At 49.8% G+C, this 20,077-nt stretch overlaps 1 protein-coding gene across 1 annotated transcript in view; it reads right to left on the bottom strand.

Moving 5' to 3' along the window:
* The window catches only part of DIAPH2 (diaphanous related formin 2), a 692,146-nt gene extending 672,280 nt beyond the window's left edge, over window positions 1-19,866 (bottom strand). The window contains 1 exon segment of the mRNA XM_029067298.2: window positions 19,723-19,866. Coding sequence (XP_028923131.1) covers window positions 19,723-19,866 — 144 coding nt within the window.
* Window positions 19,867-20,077: the final 211 nt, after the last annotated feature.

Raw genomic sequence — 20,077 nt, 5'->3', positions numbered from 1 at the left:
TCAATACCTGTTTTCCCTCCCCATTAGGCTGTGAGCCTCGTGTGGGACAGGGACTGTGTTCAATCAGATTATCTTGTAACTACCCCAGCAATTAACACCTAGTAAGCACTGAAATATTATCATCATTATCCTCAGCACCTCTCCATAGGTGCTTGTTCATTAATTACTTTGATTAGTCTGTCAAGTACATCTCCTCTACTAGAGTGTAAATTCCCTTGTGGGCAAGATATGCGTCACTTTTCTGTTTTGTACTTCCCAGGTGTTGAGTATAGCGCAGTGCACTCCACTTTGTTTTTTTCAGTTTCTAGTTTACAGACAGGCAGATCTGCATCTTTTAGGACTGTTAGATGTAGAACACCGACCTATTAATCCCGACATTAGCCGTCTCCGCAAACGTAATGCTTAATTTCACAGGTTCAAAGTTGTCAAATTACAGTATCAAAATAAATCTGTACATTCCTGTTGAAACTACAGACCAATTATGGCAATTTTTGAAGAGATGATATGCTTTGAAACACCTACACTTATAAACCAGCATAGACTGAACAATAAGCATAACCTCACCAAGTAGAACTAGCACATTTCCTATCTTCTCAAATAATCCTCATGAATAAAAAACAGGAATCATCCAGCAGTTGGGTTGGTTCCACAATCGGATGGAGGTGATGGGAATAGGTTGGTTCCTCAATCAGATGGAAGTGATGGGAATGGGTTGGTTCCTCAATCAGATGGAGGTGATGGGAATGGGATGGTTACTCAGAAGACCTCATTTCTCTCCTTCCCAGGGCTGTAAGGAGTTGTGATGGCCCATTCCCTTCACAAGCAGGTAGAAGAGAAAAGTAAAGGCTGGTTTTCATAGGTGTTTAGAGGAAATGTAGTGAAGAAAATATTTTTTTCTACTTATTTTTTCCACCACGTTAAACCTTACAAGCTTTTGTTCTGGGTCTTATCTTCCTCCCACACTTTCTCTTTCGGCCCAATCCGTACTCTCAAAGAACTCACAGAGGAACTTTCCCAAGGCCTACATAGTTCAGCGTGAGTAGTTAACCTGTCTACATTTAGAAGAAGAATCGGGGTGCACCAGTGTTTCGACGCAGAGTGGCTTTTGGCTAACATTCCGTTAAATTCCTAGAAATCCCGACAATCGTTCGAGTACACTAACTTGCGTGTCTCGGTGACATTCAAATGACTGCAACAGCTATAGAATCAGAGGGCAACACACACCCCCGTATCAGTGGTGCAGTTAAGTCCTTGCCCATTACAAACCAAGGAGATCAGTTTCACCCCATGCTAATGGGGGACCCTCCCCCGCAAAAAGGCTCAAGACAACCCACAAATAATGCAGAATTCACATCAAGGTGCTCCATCTCCAGTGTTCTCACTGCAACAGCAACATTATAGCCACTTTACTAATTCATGTTTATCCTTGAAGTACTGTGCATTTCTTTTTAATCATGAAAAATTACCTGATGACATTAGCTTTTATAACTTCCCTGCCTTCCAGTCATCCACCCTTCAAAGGAGGGTCCAGCCAACTGGACGTTACTTCCGTCGAGGAATGAACGGTCCCTCTGAGCTCCTGCCTGTCCCGGTGGGAAGCAGTCTCTCCCAGGAAGGGTGACCGCCGATCGTGCGGGAGACGAGAGATGGAACGATCGAACAACGGTCCAATATGAACTGCTCTGGCTGCCTCTACTGTCATCACGGCAGCTTCGTTACCTTCCCATCCGTTCCGCAAGGATCCAAGAGAGCAGTGCTGAGTGTTTGGCCCTACTAAAACCAGAAAAGGTGGGGGAAGGAAAGAGATAGGAGGAAGAGGAGAAGTGGTGCATAGTTAGGGCTTATCAGCGGATAAAATGTACTCAGATTGTGTCCGATTAGCAGGGAAAACCTCATAGCTTAGTGGACAAAACATGGGCCCGAGAGCCAGGGATTTGCCACTTTCTTCTTGGGCAAGTCACTAAACTTCTCCGCACTTAGCAAAGTGCTTGGCACACAGTAAGCGCTTAAATATCATTATTATTCTCTGTGCCTCAGTTTCCTCATCTATAAAACAAGGATTAAATCCTACTTCTGTTTACACCGCCAGTCCCACGAGGAGCAGGGACTGTGTCCAACCTGATTATCTTGTATCTACCCCAGCATTTAGCAGAATGCTTGGCAAAGAGTAAATGCTTAACACCATTAGTATTAAGCAGGGGAGAGAGATGGGAGCGATTGAGTGAAAAGGAACTGGTCTGTGAAAACTGTAGGAGGGAGTGGTTGAGTAGATAGGGAGAATGCACATTTAGTAAGACAAACACCACTTTGGTTGGCAAAACTATTTCTGGGCATTATTCTATTTGATAGTTCTCTGAAGAGGGCCTTTCTGGTATGCCATTTATCATACTCTGGACTTCTATACATCCCAACATAATAAAATGTCTCAGAGAACAACAGTCATAATCAAAGCCAAATGTAAAAACTGACTGCCCGGAGCATGGGTGGAGACAGGGCTTTGCCATTCTGATAAGATCATGCACGATATTACCGTGTGAGCTCCTTAAGGGCTGGCATTCAGTCTTCCCACTCTACCGTGCTCTCCCCAGCACTTAGGGCTGAGTGCTGCACACAAGTGCTCAATAAATCCAATTTTGATCGATTGCATTCCCAGGGCAGTAAGCAAGGACTCTCAAACCAGGAGTCTCAGACCTTTAGAGACCATCGCAGGGCCCGGTCCGCACCGGGTGCTGGTTCCTGCTGCCCGAGAGAGCCGGTAGCCTGGACGGCCAAGACCAAACACTCCAAATTCAGGAAGGTTATTTGTTAAGCGCTTACTATGTGCCAAGCACTACTCTAACCACCTGGGTAGTTGATCAGGTTGGACACAATCCCTGTCCAACATGAGGCTCACAGTCTCAATTCCCATTTTACAGATGAGGTAACTGAGGCACAGAGAAGTTAAGTGACTCGTCCGAGGTCTCACAGAAGACAAGTGGCAGATCCGGGATTAGAACCCACATCCTCTCACTCCCAAGCCCGGGCTCTTGCCTCAAGGCCAGGTTGCTGTAAACGCCGTTTTGCTGAAACTGCCCAAATAACTCCAAAAACTCAGACTATCCCATCTAAATACACTGCTCTGCACACAGTAAGCACTCAGTAAATACAACTAAGTAAGCCAAGATATACTGTCAACCTTATTTTAGCTCAAGTTCCTAGCTTAGTTCTGTAGCTCCTGAAGGCACTCCCCCTCCATCTCGTTGTGGGCAGGGAACTTGTTGACCAACTGTGCTATATTATATTGTAAGCTCACAACCACTCAGTACAGTGATCTGACGCAATTATGACTATGCGCTACCATTAGTTTCATTCTGCTAAATAATACTAATAATGGCATTTGTTAAGGGCTTGCTATGTGCCAGATATTGATGTAGATACAAGATAATCTCCCCCCTAGAATGTAAACTCATTCTGAGCAGGGACTATATCTGTATATTGTTAAATTTTACTCTCCCAAACGCTTAAGTGCAGTCCTCAGCACACAGTGTGCGCTCCATAGATATGATTGATCGTCAACTCAGACACAATCCTGACCCACAGGGTGTTCAGAGTCTAAAAAAAAGGAGATCAGGTATTTTAATCCCCAGTTTTACAGATGAGGAAACTAAGGCACAGAAAAATGAAGTGACTTGTCCAAGGTTATATAGCAAACAAGTGGCAGAGCTGGTATTACGACCCGGATCTGCTGTTATGACCCAGATCTCCTGACTCCCAGGCCCGTGCTCTTACCACAAGGCCATGCTACTTCTCTAAGACTGGGCTGACGAGGTCAAACCTCACCAGCCAAATGTGTGTTCCTGGACAGCTGAAACGCTCATCAGATTGCTGAACATCCACAGTGAGGAATTTTCATTCATTTATTCATTCATTCATATTTATTGAGCACTTACTGTGTGCAAGGCACTGTACTAGGCACTTGGGAAAGTACATTATGATAAACCGACACATTCCCCGCCTACAACGAGCTTACAGTCTAGAGGGAAGGACATTAATATAAATAAATGATTAAATTCCAGATACATCTACATGTGCTGTCTCTCTTCAGGGCAGTTTGAAGCTGATGGGCTACACAACCAACCGCTATCTTTTGCAGCTGCTAATTCTATTATCGAGTGGATCCAGAAAACAGCAGGACGACGTAGGTGGTCCTTGGCACTCCCTCTCCCGAAGAAGCAATTTAAAACACTGTCATTAGTTTTGTTCTAGGCGACCTGATTTCATACACAAGACTCAATTTCAGAGACAGAGAGAGAGGGTGAAGAGGGGAGCTAAAACCCCAGGGAGAAACAAGAGATTAAACCACCATTCATTCATTCATTCATTCATTCAGTCAGTCAGTCAGTCGGTCGCGTTTACTGAGTGCTTACTGTGTGCAGAGCACTGTACTAAGCACTTGGGAGAGTATAATACAGCAGTGAACGGACACATTCCCTGCCCACAATGAGCTTACAGTCTAACGGAAGAGCTCACAACTCTGGCCTGCCCTTCAGAATTTTGAGAGCCACGGCATAAAATCGGGAAAGCCGACAGGTTTATCACCGGAGCAGGTCCATACAGCACCTTGCTCACTATCGCCAAAAATTCCAGTGATGACTCAAAACCAATCTTAATCACTTTGCATTGGCAGGGGGCGGAGGAGGGCGGGCGCCGGTTATAATTTCAAGACAAAATGCGGAAAAACTGGGGGATGCCCTTGTGGTTTTGGAATAGAAAGCAGGTGAACTTGGATCTACATGAGGAGCTTCACAAAGCGGATGCTCCATCTCCCTCTAAGCACGTCGTCGGCAGGGAACGTGTCTGGTATATTGTTTCTTCTACTCTCCCGAGCGCTTAATGCAGCGCTCCGCGCAGTGGGAGAGCTCGGTCAAAACGACCGATTGATGTGTGGTATCACTGATGTCGGAGGGCCACACAATGACTCAACAGCTGACCTCTCACCTTCCCTGAGCTTTATCCTTATGGTCTTTTGCTTTCCCTTTCTGTAAGGCATTTTAATGGAAGCCTCTCCCACTATATTGTAACCTCTTTGAGGGCAGGGATCGGGATCCTATTCTATTCTTCCAAACCACTTAGTTCGCTGCTCTGCACTCAGGGATTGCTCAATACCACCAATTAATTGATTTGGTCAAACATATTTATTGAGCGTACACTGTGAGCAGAGCACTGTACAAAGCGTCTCGGAGAGCACAACATAATAGAGTTGGGGGACAGGTTCCCTGCCCACGACGAGCTTATCGTCTAGAGACCGCTTAGACTAGGAAGAATAATAATGTTGGTATTTGTTAAGCGCTTACTATGTGCAGAGCACTGTTCTAAGCGCTGGGGTAGATACAGGGTAATCAGGTTGTCCCACGTGAGGCTCACAGTTAAGCCCATTTTACAGATGAGTCACTGAGGCACAGAGAAGTGAAGTGACTTTCCCACAGTCACACGGCTGACAACTGGTCGAACCGGCATTCGAACCCATGACATCTGACTCCCAAGCCCAGGCTCTTTCCACTGAGCCACGCTGCTTATAGCAGACCTCCAGATCTATCTGCCAGGTTGGATCTTATCCACAAAGAAAAAAGTAAATGGGCCTTTTTGCCCTCAGAGAAAGCACAGACGATTTGGTCTGAAAAGAGGAATGAATAGCTCAAAGGGCCACTTAATATCACTAACACATCCATCTCTGTGACTAGGGCTAAGAATCAGTCCTTCCTAGTGCTTCTAGCGTCTCCTTGTTTCCATGTTTCGGGAAAAGAAAACATTCTGAATCTTTTAGCAGGCGATTAGAGTGCTACCTGCCTGACATCGGAGGGGTATGCAACATACATTCAACTACTAGCCCCATATCTGCACTTCTTGCCCTTCACCCTAAAGGATTATAATTAAAAAAAAAAAAGAGGGGGCAGCCACTGGGTAAAAGTCAACACAGTAGGCTGGGTAGAGAAGTGGCATGGTCTAGTCGCCTAGTGGATAGAGTCCAGGACTTGGTTTCTCATCCCAGCTTCACCATTCGCCTGCCGTGTGGTCTTGGCCAAGTCACTTCACTTCTCTGGGCTTCAGTTACCTCATCTGGAAAATGGGGATTAAGACTGTCAGTCCCATATGGGACATGGACTGTATCCAACCTGATCAGCTTCTATCCCGACGCTCAGTACGGTGGCTGGCAAACAGTGGGTGTTTAACAAATCCCATAAAAAAAAAAAAGCCTTCGGAGAAAATGATAGCAGCAACCAGAGATTTCAGTAGCTCTTGGGCTGAGTGTTCTACCAAGATGGATAGCATCTCAAGGCTAATTCTCTCCCATCGGGCAGTCTGTGATGTACCACTAGGAGAACGGCTAGCCAAGACGATCCTTTCAGTCTATCCTCTTCTCACACTGAGAAGCAGTGTGTCTTGGAGAAAAGAGCACTGCTTCGGAGTCACAGGTCGTGGGTTCTAATTAAGCTCCACCGCTTGTCTGCTGTGTGACCCTCGGCAACCTGCTTAAACTTCTCTGTGCCTCAGTTCCCTCATCTGTAAAATGGGGACTACGACTGCGAGCCCCACGTGGCACAGCCCGATTACCTTTTAGCTACCGCAGGGCCTAGAAGAGTGCTTGGCACTTAACAAATACCATAATTATTATTATTGTGAGCGTCTTGACTAAGAGACCAGACTCCATTCCACCTAGGTATTCTCTTTCTAGTATTTAGTACAGTGCACAGGCACTTAAGAATGCTCTAATGAGAAGAGCACAGGTCTGGGAGCCAGAGGACCCGGGTTCTGATCCCGGCTCTGTCGCTTATCTGCTCTATGACCCTGGCCAAGTCACTTCACTTCTCTGGGTCTCAGTTCCCTCATCCGTCTAGACTGTAAGCTCGTTGTGGGCAGGGAACGTGTCTGCTTACTGTTGTGTTGTAGTCTCCCCAGCGCTTAGTACAGTGCCCTGCACACACTAAGCACTCAATAAATAAGACTGAATGAACGAATGACTGCAAAATGGGGATTCAATATCCGTTTAGACAATGAGCCCCTTGTGGGACCCGATTAACTTGTATCTACTCTGGCGCCTGGCACAAAGAAATTGTTTAATTACCACAATTATTAAATAATATTACTACTATAAGGCAGCAGAAACACACATGCACAACACTCATTACTGGGACTCTTCTAACGCCACCCACTCCTTGCTCCCTGCTCAGCAGAGCGCCAGTTTCTCAAGAACCAGAGGTGATTCTTTTCTAGAGTGGTAATATGGGAATCGGAAAACTGGAGGCACCTCATGTACCGGCTCGTTATTCTATTAAAGCTTTAACACGTCTCTTTTCATTCCCCTCTACGGACCTTAATACAGATACTATAACTTTCTTCAGCAATGTAATGAGATACCCTGATGCTCACGTGCGCTAACCTGATTATCTTGTACCTACCCCAGCGCTTAGAATAGTACCTGGTCCACAAATGCTTAACAAATACCATTACCAACAACTCACTTTGAATTTACCAGAAATTGTAAGAACAGAACCAAGTTTGCACTGCAGCCGGTATCTGCCTAGTTGTGATTCTGAAGTTACAGAATCTCCCCAATTTACACTTCCTCAATGGGAAACAATAAGCTAGAGGTTACTCCACTCTATGAGCACATAGTGAATTACCATTAGCCAGTTTGCAAATAGCCGGCAAAGACGGTTTGAGCTTAAACGGACCAAGCGATCCATCTTATGAAACGCTGTGCATCTCTCCTACAGAATCTTCAGGAGAGACTGGAGGAAGGTCCAATGCAATTTTTTTTTTTATTAAAGTGAGATCATCGATCTACCTCGCTTGTCAAAGTCCAGGCTCCCCTCAGTCTTGAAAAAGCCGGCCCAGGCGCCAGGTATGGAAGGAAGTAGAAAGGGGGTCAGAGTGGGCCTTGAATGAATGCCTAATGTGGGTTAATGGAAGAGAGGCACGATTCAAGTTCTGAATCCCAAATCCTGCCCTGAAATTCCAGGGAGAAAGTAGGAAGAGAGATCCGCAGTTCGATCGTAGTGGTTGGTGTTTCCACAACACGCCAGGGCTGGGCAAATATGGTAAATGACCAAGTCTCAGGCACCCAACTTTAACACGCCAACTCCTGAGCAAGCAAACAGCTAATACAAAATAATAATAATAATAATAATGTTGGTATTTGTTAAGCGCTATGTCCCGAGCACTGTTCTAAGCGCTGGAGTAGATACAGGGTAATCAGGTTGTCCCACGTGGGGCACATGGTCTTTATCCCCATTCTACAGATGAGGTAACTGAGGGACTGAGAAGTTAAGTGACTTACCCAAAGTCACACAGCTGACAGGTGGCGGAGCCGGGATTAGAACCCATGACCCCTGACTCCTAAGCCCGGGCTCTTTCCACTGGGCCACGCTGCTTCTCTAATAATAATGGCATTTGGGAAGCCCTTATTATGTGCCAGGCACTGTTCTAAGCGCTGGGGGGAGTACAAGGTAATCAGGTTGTCCCACGTGGGGTCACAGTCTTCATCCCCATTTTTACAGATGAGGGAACTGAGGAATAGAGAAGTTAAGTGACTTGCCCAAGGTCACACAAGTGATAAGTGTCTGCCACTGCCGGGACCTTCCTTCCGATCTACACTGACAATAGGTGAACATAGAGAACAGGGAAGATTGTGTAATCTCTTCCATTGTGGCCACGCACTTTCACACTCTCATCATCCACCACCACCACCCTCAAATAGACATTAGCCCCCAAATTAGCAACTGCACGAGGGAATCCAAGCCACTGGCTGTCAGATCGTTCCCCGTCATCCACAACGGGCTGGCCGGGAAATCCGAGAGGATGTTAGCTGCACCCTCCTGGCCCATGTTCCAACACAGAGCACACCAGACCGAGCCCTGGTAGGAAGATAATACGCGGCAGCCTGGCCCAGTGGAAAGAGCGGCGGCCCGGGAGTCAGAGGGCATGAGTTCTAATCGCAGATCTGCCCACTGTGTGACCTTGGCCAAATCACCAAATTTTTTTTTTTTCACGGTACTTTTTGAGCGTCGTGTGCCGAGCGCTGGGACGGATACAAGATAATGAGGTTGGACACAGTCCGTGTCCCTCCTGGGGCTCACACTCTGACCTGATTATTTTTGATCTGTCCCAGGGCTTAGCACATAATAAGCGCTTAAACAATACTATAAATACAGTTGATGTACGGGGAAGTAATCCAAGCTATGTCTCCTTGCTTGTTCAAGAGTCCAAGGCAACAGACTCAACCCTATTTTTACAAAACGAGGGAACCAGCCGGGGCGGGGAGAGTACCTACACCCCTCTGCCCCACACACAAACACACACGCGCACACAAACACACACTGTGCTGTACAACTACGGCACAGCACCGGATGCAGTTGTTTGTAGCAGTAGCAGTTGAAGGCTTTCGTACTTCAAATCCTACCATGCGCTTTGGTGAAAACATTTAGTACCTGAAGGTAGCAAAACCGTACTCCTGCCTTTTATCCAGTGCAATTCCATCCACTGATTTACCTCAAGGAGTCACTAAGATTAGTTTTAGATGCTGTGTACACAGAAAAGTAACAACCCTTCCCCTTCTCGAGCACCTCCTCCCACAAAAGCTATCAAAAACACGCACAGGCCCAGCTCTGACATTAACTACTCTGAGCTAAATCATCTAAAAAGCATCACCTTAGTGGGTTGGGTAAATTAGCCAGGAATGAATGAGGAACTGGGGTACCCAACCCCATGTCAAGTGATTTGGATTTGCTTTTTGCAGCTCCAACGGCAAGTACTTTCCTTATGAACAACAACAATTTCACGTGGGGTTCTGAGATGAAAGAGAGAAGGGAGGCTGTACCTTTTCAGGAGAGTTTGGGCTTCTCACCCTAGGTTCATAAAACAACTTTCCTACAGTTGTGGGGAGGAGAAAATTATGCTTTGTTAGCTATATTCCAGACCAAAAAAAAAAAGTTCTTCCCCTTTCCATTTCTGGACCTACTGTATTTCATTTCTAAACCAACATAGTTTTGAGAATTCGAGTTTTACAAGGACCCAGGCAGAGAGCTCAGCTTGCTAAGTTCTTTTTAGTTTCTGACCTAACTCAGGGTTGTCCCCCTCTCAAACACACATACCCAGCCCTTCCATATATGATTCCAAAAAGGTTAATCATTTTGAGATTGAGGAATTTTGCAGCACGAGTCACATTTTGCAACCCTCAAAATGCCATTCTACTCCCCGCCTCCATTAACTCAAAATTTCCAATAGCCACTCTCTCAACACTCTACAGGGAGGTTCCACCGACTTCCTAGATGGCTGGGAATATTTATTCCCTGGCCAATCACCACAATCACAAGCAAAGCCCACAAAATAGGGCTGGGTGCCTATGAGTCACTGTTTTGGCACTGAGAACTGATCCCTAAGAGAGCCAGAGAGGCAAAGGTTTCTTTCGATCACAAAACAGCAGACAGAAATATAAAGTCTTTAAAATATCGTAATACCTGAGAGTCTTCTCTGACCTAAGCGAGCTTCCTGGTTCTGGGATGAGACACACAACAGGTCCCTCCTCAATCACTTGGCTAAAACTGAGCTCACTCCTGGTCTCCTCGGGGGCATCACCTTAACTCAGAACAGCTGTTGTGCTTAACACACCTGAGATGCATCACCCATAGTAAAGACAGGGACCCTAAGAACGGCCTACTAGGTTGCACTTGGTGGATTAATCTAGTTTCCTCTCCCACCCTAAAAAAAATCTCTAGAGGATTTACCGAGGTAAAATTCAACAAAAGCACAGCTTGATTGTTCCCAGGAGTACAGCAAGCCCAGTGCCGTGATACTTGGATCAAGTTTTGAAAGCCAGGAGCTGCCAATATGGGATTGATTTCTCCCTGTCCTCCAGCCAGAGAACCAATAACCTAATGGGGTATTGTATTCTCGCATTTTAATCAGTTGACAAATACAACAACAATCCCATTAAAGAGGCCTATCTTAATGGCCCCAAGTTGTTTGGATTTGAAAATTCCCGCATATGCAAAAAATCAGAACGAGTTTCCAAATCTGTGCTCCTTGAGAGTTCAAGACAAACTGGCACTCCTTGAGATTTTTCCAAGGTCCACTTCCCCAATCTCAGCACGGGGAGGTGTAAAAATCTCAATTTTAGGCCCAGTGTGTAGGAAGCACCGTGGCCTAGTGCATACAGCACAGAACTGGGAGTCAAGAGACCTGGCTTCGTGACTTTTCTGCTGAGAAACCCCGGGGAAGTGGTGTAAATTTTTTGTTTTAAAGGTATTTGTTAGTGCTTACTAGGTGCCAGGCACTGTAATAATAATAATAGTATTTAAGTGCTTCCTATGTGTGTTCCAAGTGCTGGGGTAGATACAAGGTAATCAGGTAGCTCCACATGGGGTTCACAGTCTCAAACCCCATTTTACGACGAGGTGACTGAGGCCCAGAGAAGTGAAGTGACTTGCCCGAGTTCACCCAGCAGACAAGTGGAGGAGCCGGGATTCAAACCCATGTCCTCCGCCTGCCAAGCCCATGCTCTTGCCCCTGGGCCATGTCTCTGGGGTAGACACAAGCCAATCTGGTTGGACGGAGGCTGTGTCCTACATGGGGCTCACCGTCTTAATCTTAACTTGAACTTCTCTGGGGTTCACTGTCCTCACCTGCAAAATGAGGATTAAATAGTTGTTTGTTCTCCCTCCCCCTTTGACTGGGAGCTTGATTCGGGACAGGGACTACCTACTCCAGCACTTGGTCTACAGTAAGCACTTAAATCCCACGATTAGTGATATTATTAGGACTTCCCAGCTTCCCGTGCCCGCCATTCCATGGCACAGCTACCAGAGGCTCCTGTGGGACTGTCCCTCCCGGGCTCCGGACAAGGCTTCAGTCTGAAGACGCCAAGCTCGGGGTGACAGCCCATTCCCCGCCCCCCTCCTCGGGTACCCAAGCAGCGCGGTTTAGCTGCATGGGAGTCAGAGGACGTGGGTTCGAATGCCGGCTCCGCCGCCTGTCTGCTCCGTGACCCTGGGCAAGCCGCTTAACTTCTCTGTGCATCAGTTCCCTCATCTATAAAATGGGGATTAAAACTGTGAGCCCACGTGGGACAACCGGATTACGTCGAATCTATCCAAGTGCGGAGAATGGTGCTTGGCACATCGTAAGCACTTAAATACCATCGCTATTATTATCCAACTGCCCTGGAAAGACGGGGCGCCCAGCGGCAGCCAGTGAGGGTGCCCTGCAGGACCAGGACCAGATCTGTGCCCTCCCTATCCGTCTGCTGCCTGCCTGGACGGCTCAGTTTCCGAGTTGCTCTCCTCCGCACGGAGATCTTCTTTTTGGACCAGCGGAGGCAGAGGCAACTTGCCCCCAAGAGAGATGGAGGAGCCAGCAACACCCCTGCCCACTCTACAGCTGGCCCAACTGCCACTTTTCTGCAGAGGATCGGACACTTGCCGCCCTCGCTCAGGGACTCGGCAGACTTTTTTTAAGCTGTGGTCCTAAAAGGCGCACGGCCCGAATCTGAGAGAGACGAATCACAAAATTCCTCTCTCGGACACCAAGGCAAGCCAAGGACTTGTTCACCGTGTGGGCCGCCCACCAAAATCCCCATCCCGGCACATCTGCCTTGCCGACTCAAAGGGAGGCAACTGTAGCGAACAACGGTCGGCGTCTTTCTCTCTGCCTCTTATAAGGCGTTTCTGCACCCTTACCACCACCCCTTCTCCCCGGCACTTGGGGGAGTGGAGTCCCCATTGGAGATTATTCTGTAACCTTTCAGACAACAAACTGCCCACTTCATACAAAGTTGCATTCCGATCAGGCTAGGCTGGCAGAGAGTCTGCAGTGCCGTATTTACATTTTCCTCAACGCCTTACTGTGAAAAGTTTTGGTAGGCTAAAGCTGAGGTCTAATTCTACCCCTAATAATAATGTTGGTATTTGTTAAGCACTTACTATGTGCAGAGCACTGTTCTAAGCGCTGGGGTAGATACAGGGTCATCAGGTGGTCCCACGTGAGGCTCACGGTTAATCCCCATTTTTAGATGAGGTAACTGAGGCACAGAGAAGTTAAGTGACTTGCCCACAGTCACACAGCTGACAATTGGCAGAGCCGGTAGTCGAACCCGTGACCTCTGACTCCGAAGCCCAGGCTCGTTTCCACTGAGCCACGCTGCTAACCAATTATGGGCAATGGCTAGAACGCCTGGCTTCTCTGCGGCCTCCGTTTCCCTCAGGAAACAGCGAAGGTCAGTTGCTCATAGGTGTTAGGAGGGACGGCCGTTGACTTATCACCACCGTTACTGTGTTAGTTAAGCCCTTACTATGTGCCAGGCACTCTATTTAGCTCTGAGGTGGATTCGAGCAAATCGGGTTGGACAGAGTCCCCGTCCCAAGTGGAGCTCACGGTCTCAATCTCCATTTTACAGATGAGGAAACTGAGGCCCTGAGAAGTGAAGTGACTTACCCAAGGTCACCCAGCAGATAAGTGGCGGAGCTGGGATTAGAACCCATGACCTTCTGACTCCCAGGCCTATCCTCTACCCACTAGGCCACGCTGCTTCTCGAACGACAGTAACAACTGAACGTGTCTCACAGTAATCAATCAATCGTATTTATTGAGCGCTTACTGCGGGCAGAGCACTGAACGAATCGCTGGGGAAAGTACAATACAGTAATGAAGAGAGGCCATCTCTGCCCACAACGAGCTCACGGTCTGGGGCGGGGGGAGTATTTTAGGGTCGTAGAGCAACGTATTTGTTCCTAAGGATGAACCACTTAAATTGAGACTCGGATGTATGAGTCCAAACACACTACACCTTGTTAAGAAACATCTAAAGCAGATCTAGAGGGCCACACCTACTATATAGCCCAATAATTCACCGCCGGGCCCTTTAAATCATTGCACTTCATTCTGCAGACTAGTTATTCATTAGCAACTGTAAGAAGTGCCTCTGTGTGTCTCTTAATGCCCAATGTTCAAAGTCAAAGCCGACATAACGAATCTAGATTGATAGGTGGGGAGAGATTCACACGCTGCCTGAACGCATACCAGTATACTTTCCTAGCGCAGAGTTGAAAATCCCCTCTACTGCATTCAGGCCACAGTGCTCTGCATACAGTGAGCACATAAGTAGAACTATTGACTGACTAAGGGAACCTCGGATGGCCAAAATCCCCCGTGCAGCATCAGGAAGCTGTTTCCCTCCTCCACCTGTGAAACTACGATTTTGCCCCATTCCCTCTCATTTGACGGCCTTCTGAAGTCATGGGTTTGGAGGGTTGGCTTGTTTAGCACTCTAAAGATCGACGCCCTCTCGACTCTAATACAGTGCTGCTGTACTGTAGCCGGCACAATGTCGGGTGTTCTCTAGTCCCGGCCACCTTCCTGTGAGACAATGAGAAGGGAGAGTATAAAAATGAATTTCTTAAACAAGTCATACTGAACTAGTTCATGAAAAGTCCTTCCAAGGAAGAGGGGGTTTCTGAGAAGTCAGATATTTCAGCAAGCAGGCTTTGAGGGGATAGGGAAGAGGAGGAAGATGAGATATAGGCTATGCAATGTTTGTTAAAAGATGAAAAGTTTTAACCTTTACTCAGGCTTCACTTTTACTTCACCCTTATTCACTCCTCCCTCAACCCCACGGCACTCAACTGTGCAGAACTGTAATCTATTGGTTTATATTCATGTCTGTCTCCCGCTCTAGACCGTAAGCTTGTCGTGGGCTGGGAAAGTGTCCACCGAATCTGTTATACCGTATCCCCGCAAGCGCTTAGTAAAGTGCTCTGCACACAGCAAGCACTCGATGAACACGATCGAAAAGTTTATCAAACTGTTTCAGGACTCTCAAAAAGCTTAAAAACTAGCTTGATTTAAAGCTCGCATTTCCTCCTGCCTTCAAGACATCTCCACTTGGCTGTCCTGCCGTCACCTCAAACTTAACACGTCCAAACAGAGCTCCTTATCTTCCCACCCAAACCCTGTCCTGCCCGGGACTTTTCCGTCACCATGGTCAGCACCACCAACCTTCCCGTCTCACAAACCCGCAACCTCGGCGTTATCCTTGACTCCTCTCTTTCAACACACATATTCAATCTGTCTCCAAATCCTGTCGGTCCCACCTTCACAGCATCGCTAACATCGGCCCTTTCCTCTACATCCAAACTACCTCGTTAATACAATCACTCATCCTACCCCGCCTAGATGACTGACTGCATCAGCCTCCTTGGTGACCTCCCAACCTCCTGCCTCTCCCTGCTCCAGTTCATACTTCACTCGGCTGCCCGGATCATCTTTCTATAGAAACGTTCGGGACACATCACGCTCCTCCTCAAAAATCTCCAGCGGTTGCCTAACCATCTCCATATCAGACAAAAACTCCTCATCTTTGGCCTCCAAGCAGTCCATCACCTCGCCCCCTCCCACCTCACTTCTTTCCTTCTACAACACTCCGCTCCTCTGGTACCGCTCACCTTCTCGCCGGGCCTCGATCGCGTCCTTCTCGCGGCCGACCCCTGGCCCACGTCCGACCTCTGGCCTGGAACGCCCTTCCTCCTCAGATCCTCCAGACATTGACTCTCCTTTCCTTCAAAGCCTTACTGAAGGCAAATCTCCTCCAGGAGGCCTTCCCAGATTAAACCCCACTTTTCCTCATCTCCCACTCCCTCCTTCTTTGACGCCCTGATTTGCTCCTTTTGCTCTTCCCCCCAGTCCCAACCCCACACCATCTCTATAATTTTATTTATCTATATCTATGTCTGCATCGGTTTCTGCCCGCCCCGGTCCCTCCTGCAGACTGAGTTCGATGTGGGCAGGGATTGTCATTCCCAATATTATTGTTTATATATTACATATTATTATATTGTCTATTATTAATTTACTGTTTCCCAAGCACTTAGTATAGTGCTCTGTGCACACAGTATGCGCTTAATAAATTGAATGAATTGAAGCTGAATGAATGAAATTCTAACTTACTCACGCTCCAGATTTTCTCAAGTGGCCAGGTTCTAATTGCCCATCCCTAAGAACACAGAGTAGAGCTTCCATCATTTGCACGCTTAAGTAATCGGAGTTTAAAAGGAATCGGAGGTGTGGGGAGAAAGAAAACGGAGTAGAAGGCACACACAGACACACACCTTTGCCGAGGCAATACCGGGGTTGCTCCTACAAGTTGAAATCTAAAGACTAAAACTTTCTGTTAAGGTTCCCTCTTCAACTACACTGCAGGAACTGGTTGACCTCAACATCTCATAGAACAAGCCAAATACAATAACACCTTATCCTTATTAATCAGACCTGGATAGTTGTGGCATTTATTAAGTCCTAGATGTTAGGGTAGATACCAACTTGACAGATCAAACACAGTCACTTCTCCCACAAGAGACTCAGAGTAAAATCGACACTATTCTTAAACAGAAACCCACGTATTTCGGTAAAGTTCCTATTCGACTTTATCCCGACAAAAAAACTTGTGGCTCCAAACTTTATCTCCTCTTGATATCATCCAGAGGTGAGCCTCAAAATAGTTCCCGGTAGTCGTCGTAGTAAAGTAATTGGTTTATGTTTCTCAGTGTCTGTTTATTTTCTTTAGCGGGTTTCCCGGGGATAAACAAAATATCATGAAAGTGTTCCATTGTTCTTGCAGGCTTACCTCATTTTCATTCACAAATGAATGCATCCTTTTTAAATAGGTAGGCTCAAAGCATATTCAAGATGATAAATATTTTCAGGTTTTAAGGTTTTTAGTTGAAGAAAAAGAAAAAAAAAGTTCCGTTGACTTGAAGCGCTCAATAGATACCACTGACTGATCGACACGTAAATGAAAATGAGAAGTGATCCAAATCTTAAACACTGTCCAGAAGGATAACGATAGCTTGGAGACAGATAGATTTCATGTACAAGCTTCCTTCTAAAGCTAGCCAATGAGGCAGGTGGAAAGGCGATCTGACCGGAGACATATCTAGTTGCCTTTCCAACGTGTCACACATAAAAGATGAAACAGTACAAAACAGCCCGGGCAAGTATACACCTCGATCGCCTCTGCTTACACAGACAGTTTCTCTCCCGACATAATTCTTCTCGGACGGAGTCGTCACGCCTCCTCTCCTCGACGTAAAATCTGCAAGTCCAGAAAGGTCGTTCTCCTTTTGGACCCACAGCGAAGAGAGCGTCGTTCCGCCGCACCACGTGCCTGTCGACCGTTAGAGTGCACCGTCCCGAGCGTCAGAAAGGTGCTCCGCACACGGCGAGCGCCGAATAAATACGACCGAATGAACAGATCCCTGCCACTTCAGAAGGCCAGAACTTCAACCACGTAGCTCCGTCCGATCACACTGTCACCAAAGGCCTCATTCTTCTGCGAAAGGGCCACCCAAATCGACAACGGACGACTCAACCCAGGCCACCCAGCTTCGAGCCCTTCCGCCGAAAGGCGACGGCTCCTACCGTCGGACATCTGTGGAGGAAAACTGAAAGGCGTGGAAAAAGCGTATCCCACGAAACCTGAAAATCCAACTGTCGTTGAGTATCGATCTGGGGCATCCCAAATACGCGGGGCCCGTCTTTTCGGCAGGCATCACCTGAAAACGCTCGACAAGCGACGACATCCACCACGGAATCGACCCGAGTTTCCCGACCCGCTTTGGGACCTTGGGGTTTTCTGATTTTAAAGCCGTCGGACACAGAGCGGAGCCGCTCCGGGGGTCTCACTCTGGTCCCGCAGCAGCCACCCAGCTACCTCCGGGAACCGGACACGCCTGCCGACCGCGGAGTCTGGTGGCCGAGGTCAGCCCGAGGTGAATCCGGGCAGACGCCGCCTCGGCCTCGCTCTTTCACCTCCTCGCCTCTGACCGATCCACGGCACGTACCCAGTTCGGGGCACCGTCCTAGGCTCCCGGGAGAGTACGCTCTCACACTCCACGGACACGTTCCCCGCCCACCGCACATTAAGCCAGGCCCGGGCCCTCCGCCGGCTTACGGTTTAAAGGCATAACCGCGGTATCTGTGGAAAGGCACAATGGCGCTATCTGCGGAGCGTTCACCCTATGCCCCTCTAAGCGCCGGGGTAGCCACGAATTAAGCCTCAGGTCCCAGGTGGGGGCTTCGGGTCAAAGCAGGAGGGCGAACAGAAGGCCGGGGGGGGGGGGGCAAAGAGAGACGAGCGACGGAGAACTCGCCATTCGTCCTCCAGTTCCCCCACCGGGTCGTCGGCTCCTCGAGGCCGGGGACCTCATCCGTCGGTTCTACCGAACACCCGCCCCCCGCCCTTCGTATCTAGTAAGCACTTCCCGTGCGCAGAGCACCGCAATAAGTGCCGGGGAAAGTACAACGGTCACAGAGAGCGACCATCTAAGTATTCCTCAACGATTACCGGGGTCAAGGCGGCGGCGGGGACGGCACCTACCGGGGCCCACTTTTCCACGTGGAGCTCGCCTCCTCCAGGAGGCCTTCCCAGACCGAGCCTCCCCTTTCCTTCTGCTACTCCCCCACCGTCTGCTCTTCTCCCTTCCCCTCAGCACTGTGCTCAGGTGTACAGATTATTTATCGCCCTAATAATTTCGTTAACGGGGCGTCCATCTCCTCGATTCCATTCGGCTCGACGATGTCGTCTCGTTTCGCTCTGCCCTCGGTCTCCCCCGTTTAGGCCGGGAACCCATCACCGGGCGGGGATCTCCTCTATCCGTGGCCGGATGGTGCATCCCGAGCGCTCGGGCCAGTGCTCCGCACATAGCGGTAGCTCAGTGAATCCCACCGAATGCCCGCGTGGGCTGTCAAAGTGAGCGAGGGGGAGGGTGGGCCGGGAGCGCCCCTCTTCCCCAGTCCCCACGTGCTCGCCGAGGGGGAAGGAAACTTTTGGACGAGGAAGCTCCGGCGGGCGAGGTGGAGGAGTTGGAGGAGGTGGAGGAGGTGGAAGAGGAGGTGGAGGAGGTGGAAGAGGAGGTGGAGGAGGTGGAAGAGGAGGTGGAGGAGGAGGTGGAGGAGGAGGTGGAGGAGGAGGTGGAGGAGGTCCCCCCCCAAGCCCGCCCCAATCCAATGCTGGGTCGGCCCCCTGACACCCTCACGCCTCGCCAGAGGTCAGGGGTCAATAGGCCCCGGGCCCTGCCTTCTGCCCCCTAACCCCCTGCCTTCTGCCCCCTAACCCCCTGCCTTGTGCCCCCCAACCCCCTGCCTTCTGCCCCCCTGCCCCCTAACCCCCTGCCTTCTGCCCCCCTGCCGTGGGCCTGGGCCCGGGGCGGGTCAGGGAAGGGCCGAGGGCAGAGGAAGAGGAAGAGGAAGAGGGTCTGAGCGCCATCTCCTCCTCCTCCTCCTCCTGCCGGCCCAGGGTCCCCTCCCCTCCCCTCCCCTCCCCTCTCCCCCCCGTCCCTCAGGCCATTAGGAGCTGGGAGGGAGGCGGGGGAGGAGATGGGGCAGGGTGGGTGATGCCCCCCGGGGAGGGGGAGCCTCCCCTCCTCCTCTCCTCCCCTCCTCCTCTCCTCCCCGCCCTAGGCCCCGCCCCCCATCACCCCGCTCCGTCCCTCCCGGTCCTCTTAGGCCTCCCCATCCCCCCCTGGGCCCCACGATGCCCCCCTGGGGCCTCCGATCCCCCCCCCCCCAGGGCCAACCGCTCCTCGCCGGGGCCCCCGATGCCCCCGGGCCTCCTGTTGCCCCCCGGGCCTCCTGTTGCCCCCCGGGCCTCTGCTGCCCCCCGGGCCTCCTGTTGGATGCCCCCCGCTCGTGACTCACCAGCTTGGGTTTGTTTTTGGGGTCGTCGTCGTTGGGGGTCCGCACCCCCGAGCCGCGCTTGCTGCCCCGGGCCCCGCCGCCCGACTCCTCCCCGGGGCCCCCGGCGCCCCCGGGCCCCGCCGCTGCCGCCGCCGCCGCCTCCATCGGCCTCTCCTCTCCTCTCCTCTCCTGTCTTGTCCTGTCCTGTCCTGTCCTGTCCTGTCCTGCCCTGTCCTCTCCTCCGGGGGGGCCTCCGGGCTCCGCTCCTGCCCTCTCCCGTCCGGTCCTGCCCCCGGTTGGAGCCCGAGGGGGGATGGGGGGACGGGGAAAAGGCGGGGCCCCGGGGCCGCCTGCCTCTTTCAGAGGCACCGCCCCC

Source organism: Ornithorhynchus anatinus, chromosome 6, assembly GCF_004115215.2.
Source record: "Ornithorhynchus anatinus isolate Pmale09 chromosome 6, mOrnAna1.pri.v4, whole genome shotgun sequence".
Classification (NCBI taxonomy): domain Eukaryota; kingdom Metazoa; phylum Chordata; class Mammalia; order Monotremata; family Ornithorhynchidae; genus Ornithorhynchus; species Ornithorhynchus anatinus.
This window is presented reverse-complemented; position numbering and strand designations above follow the sequence as displayed.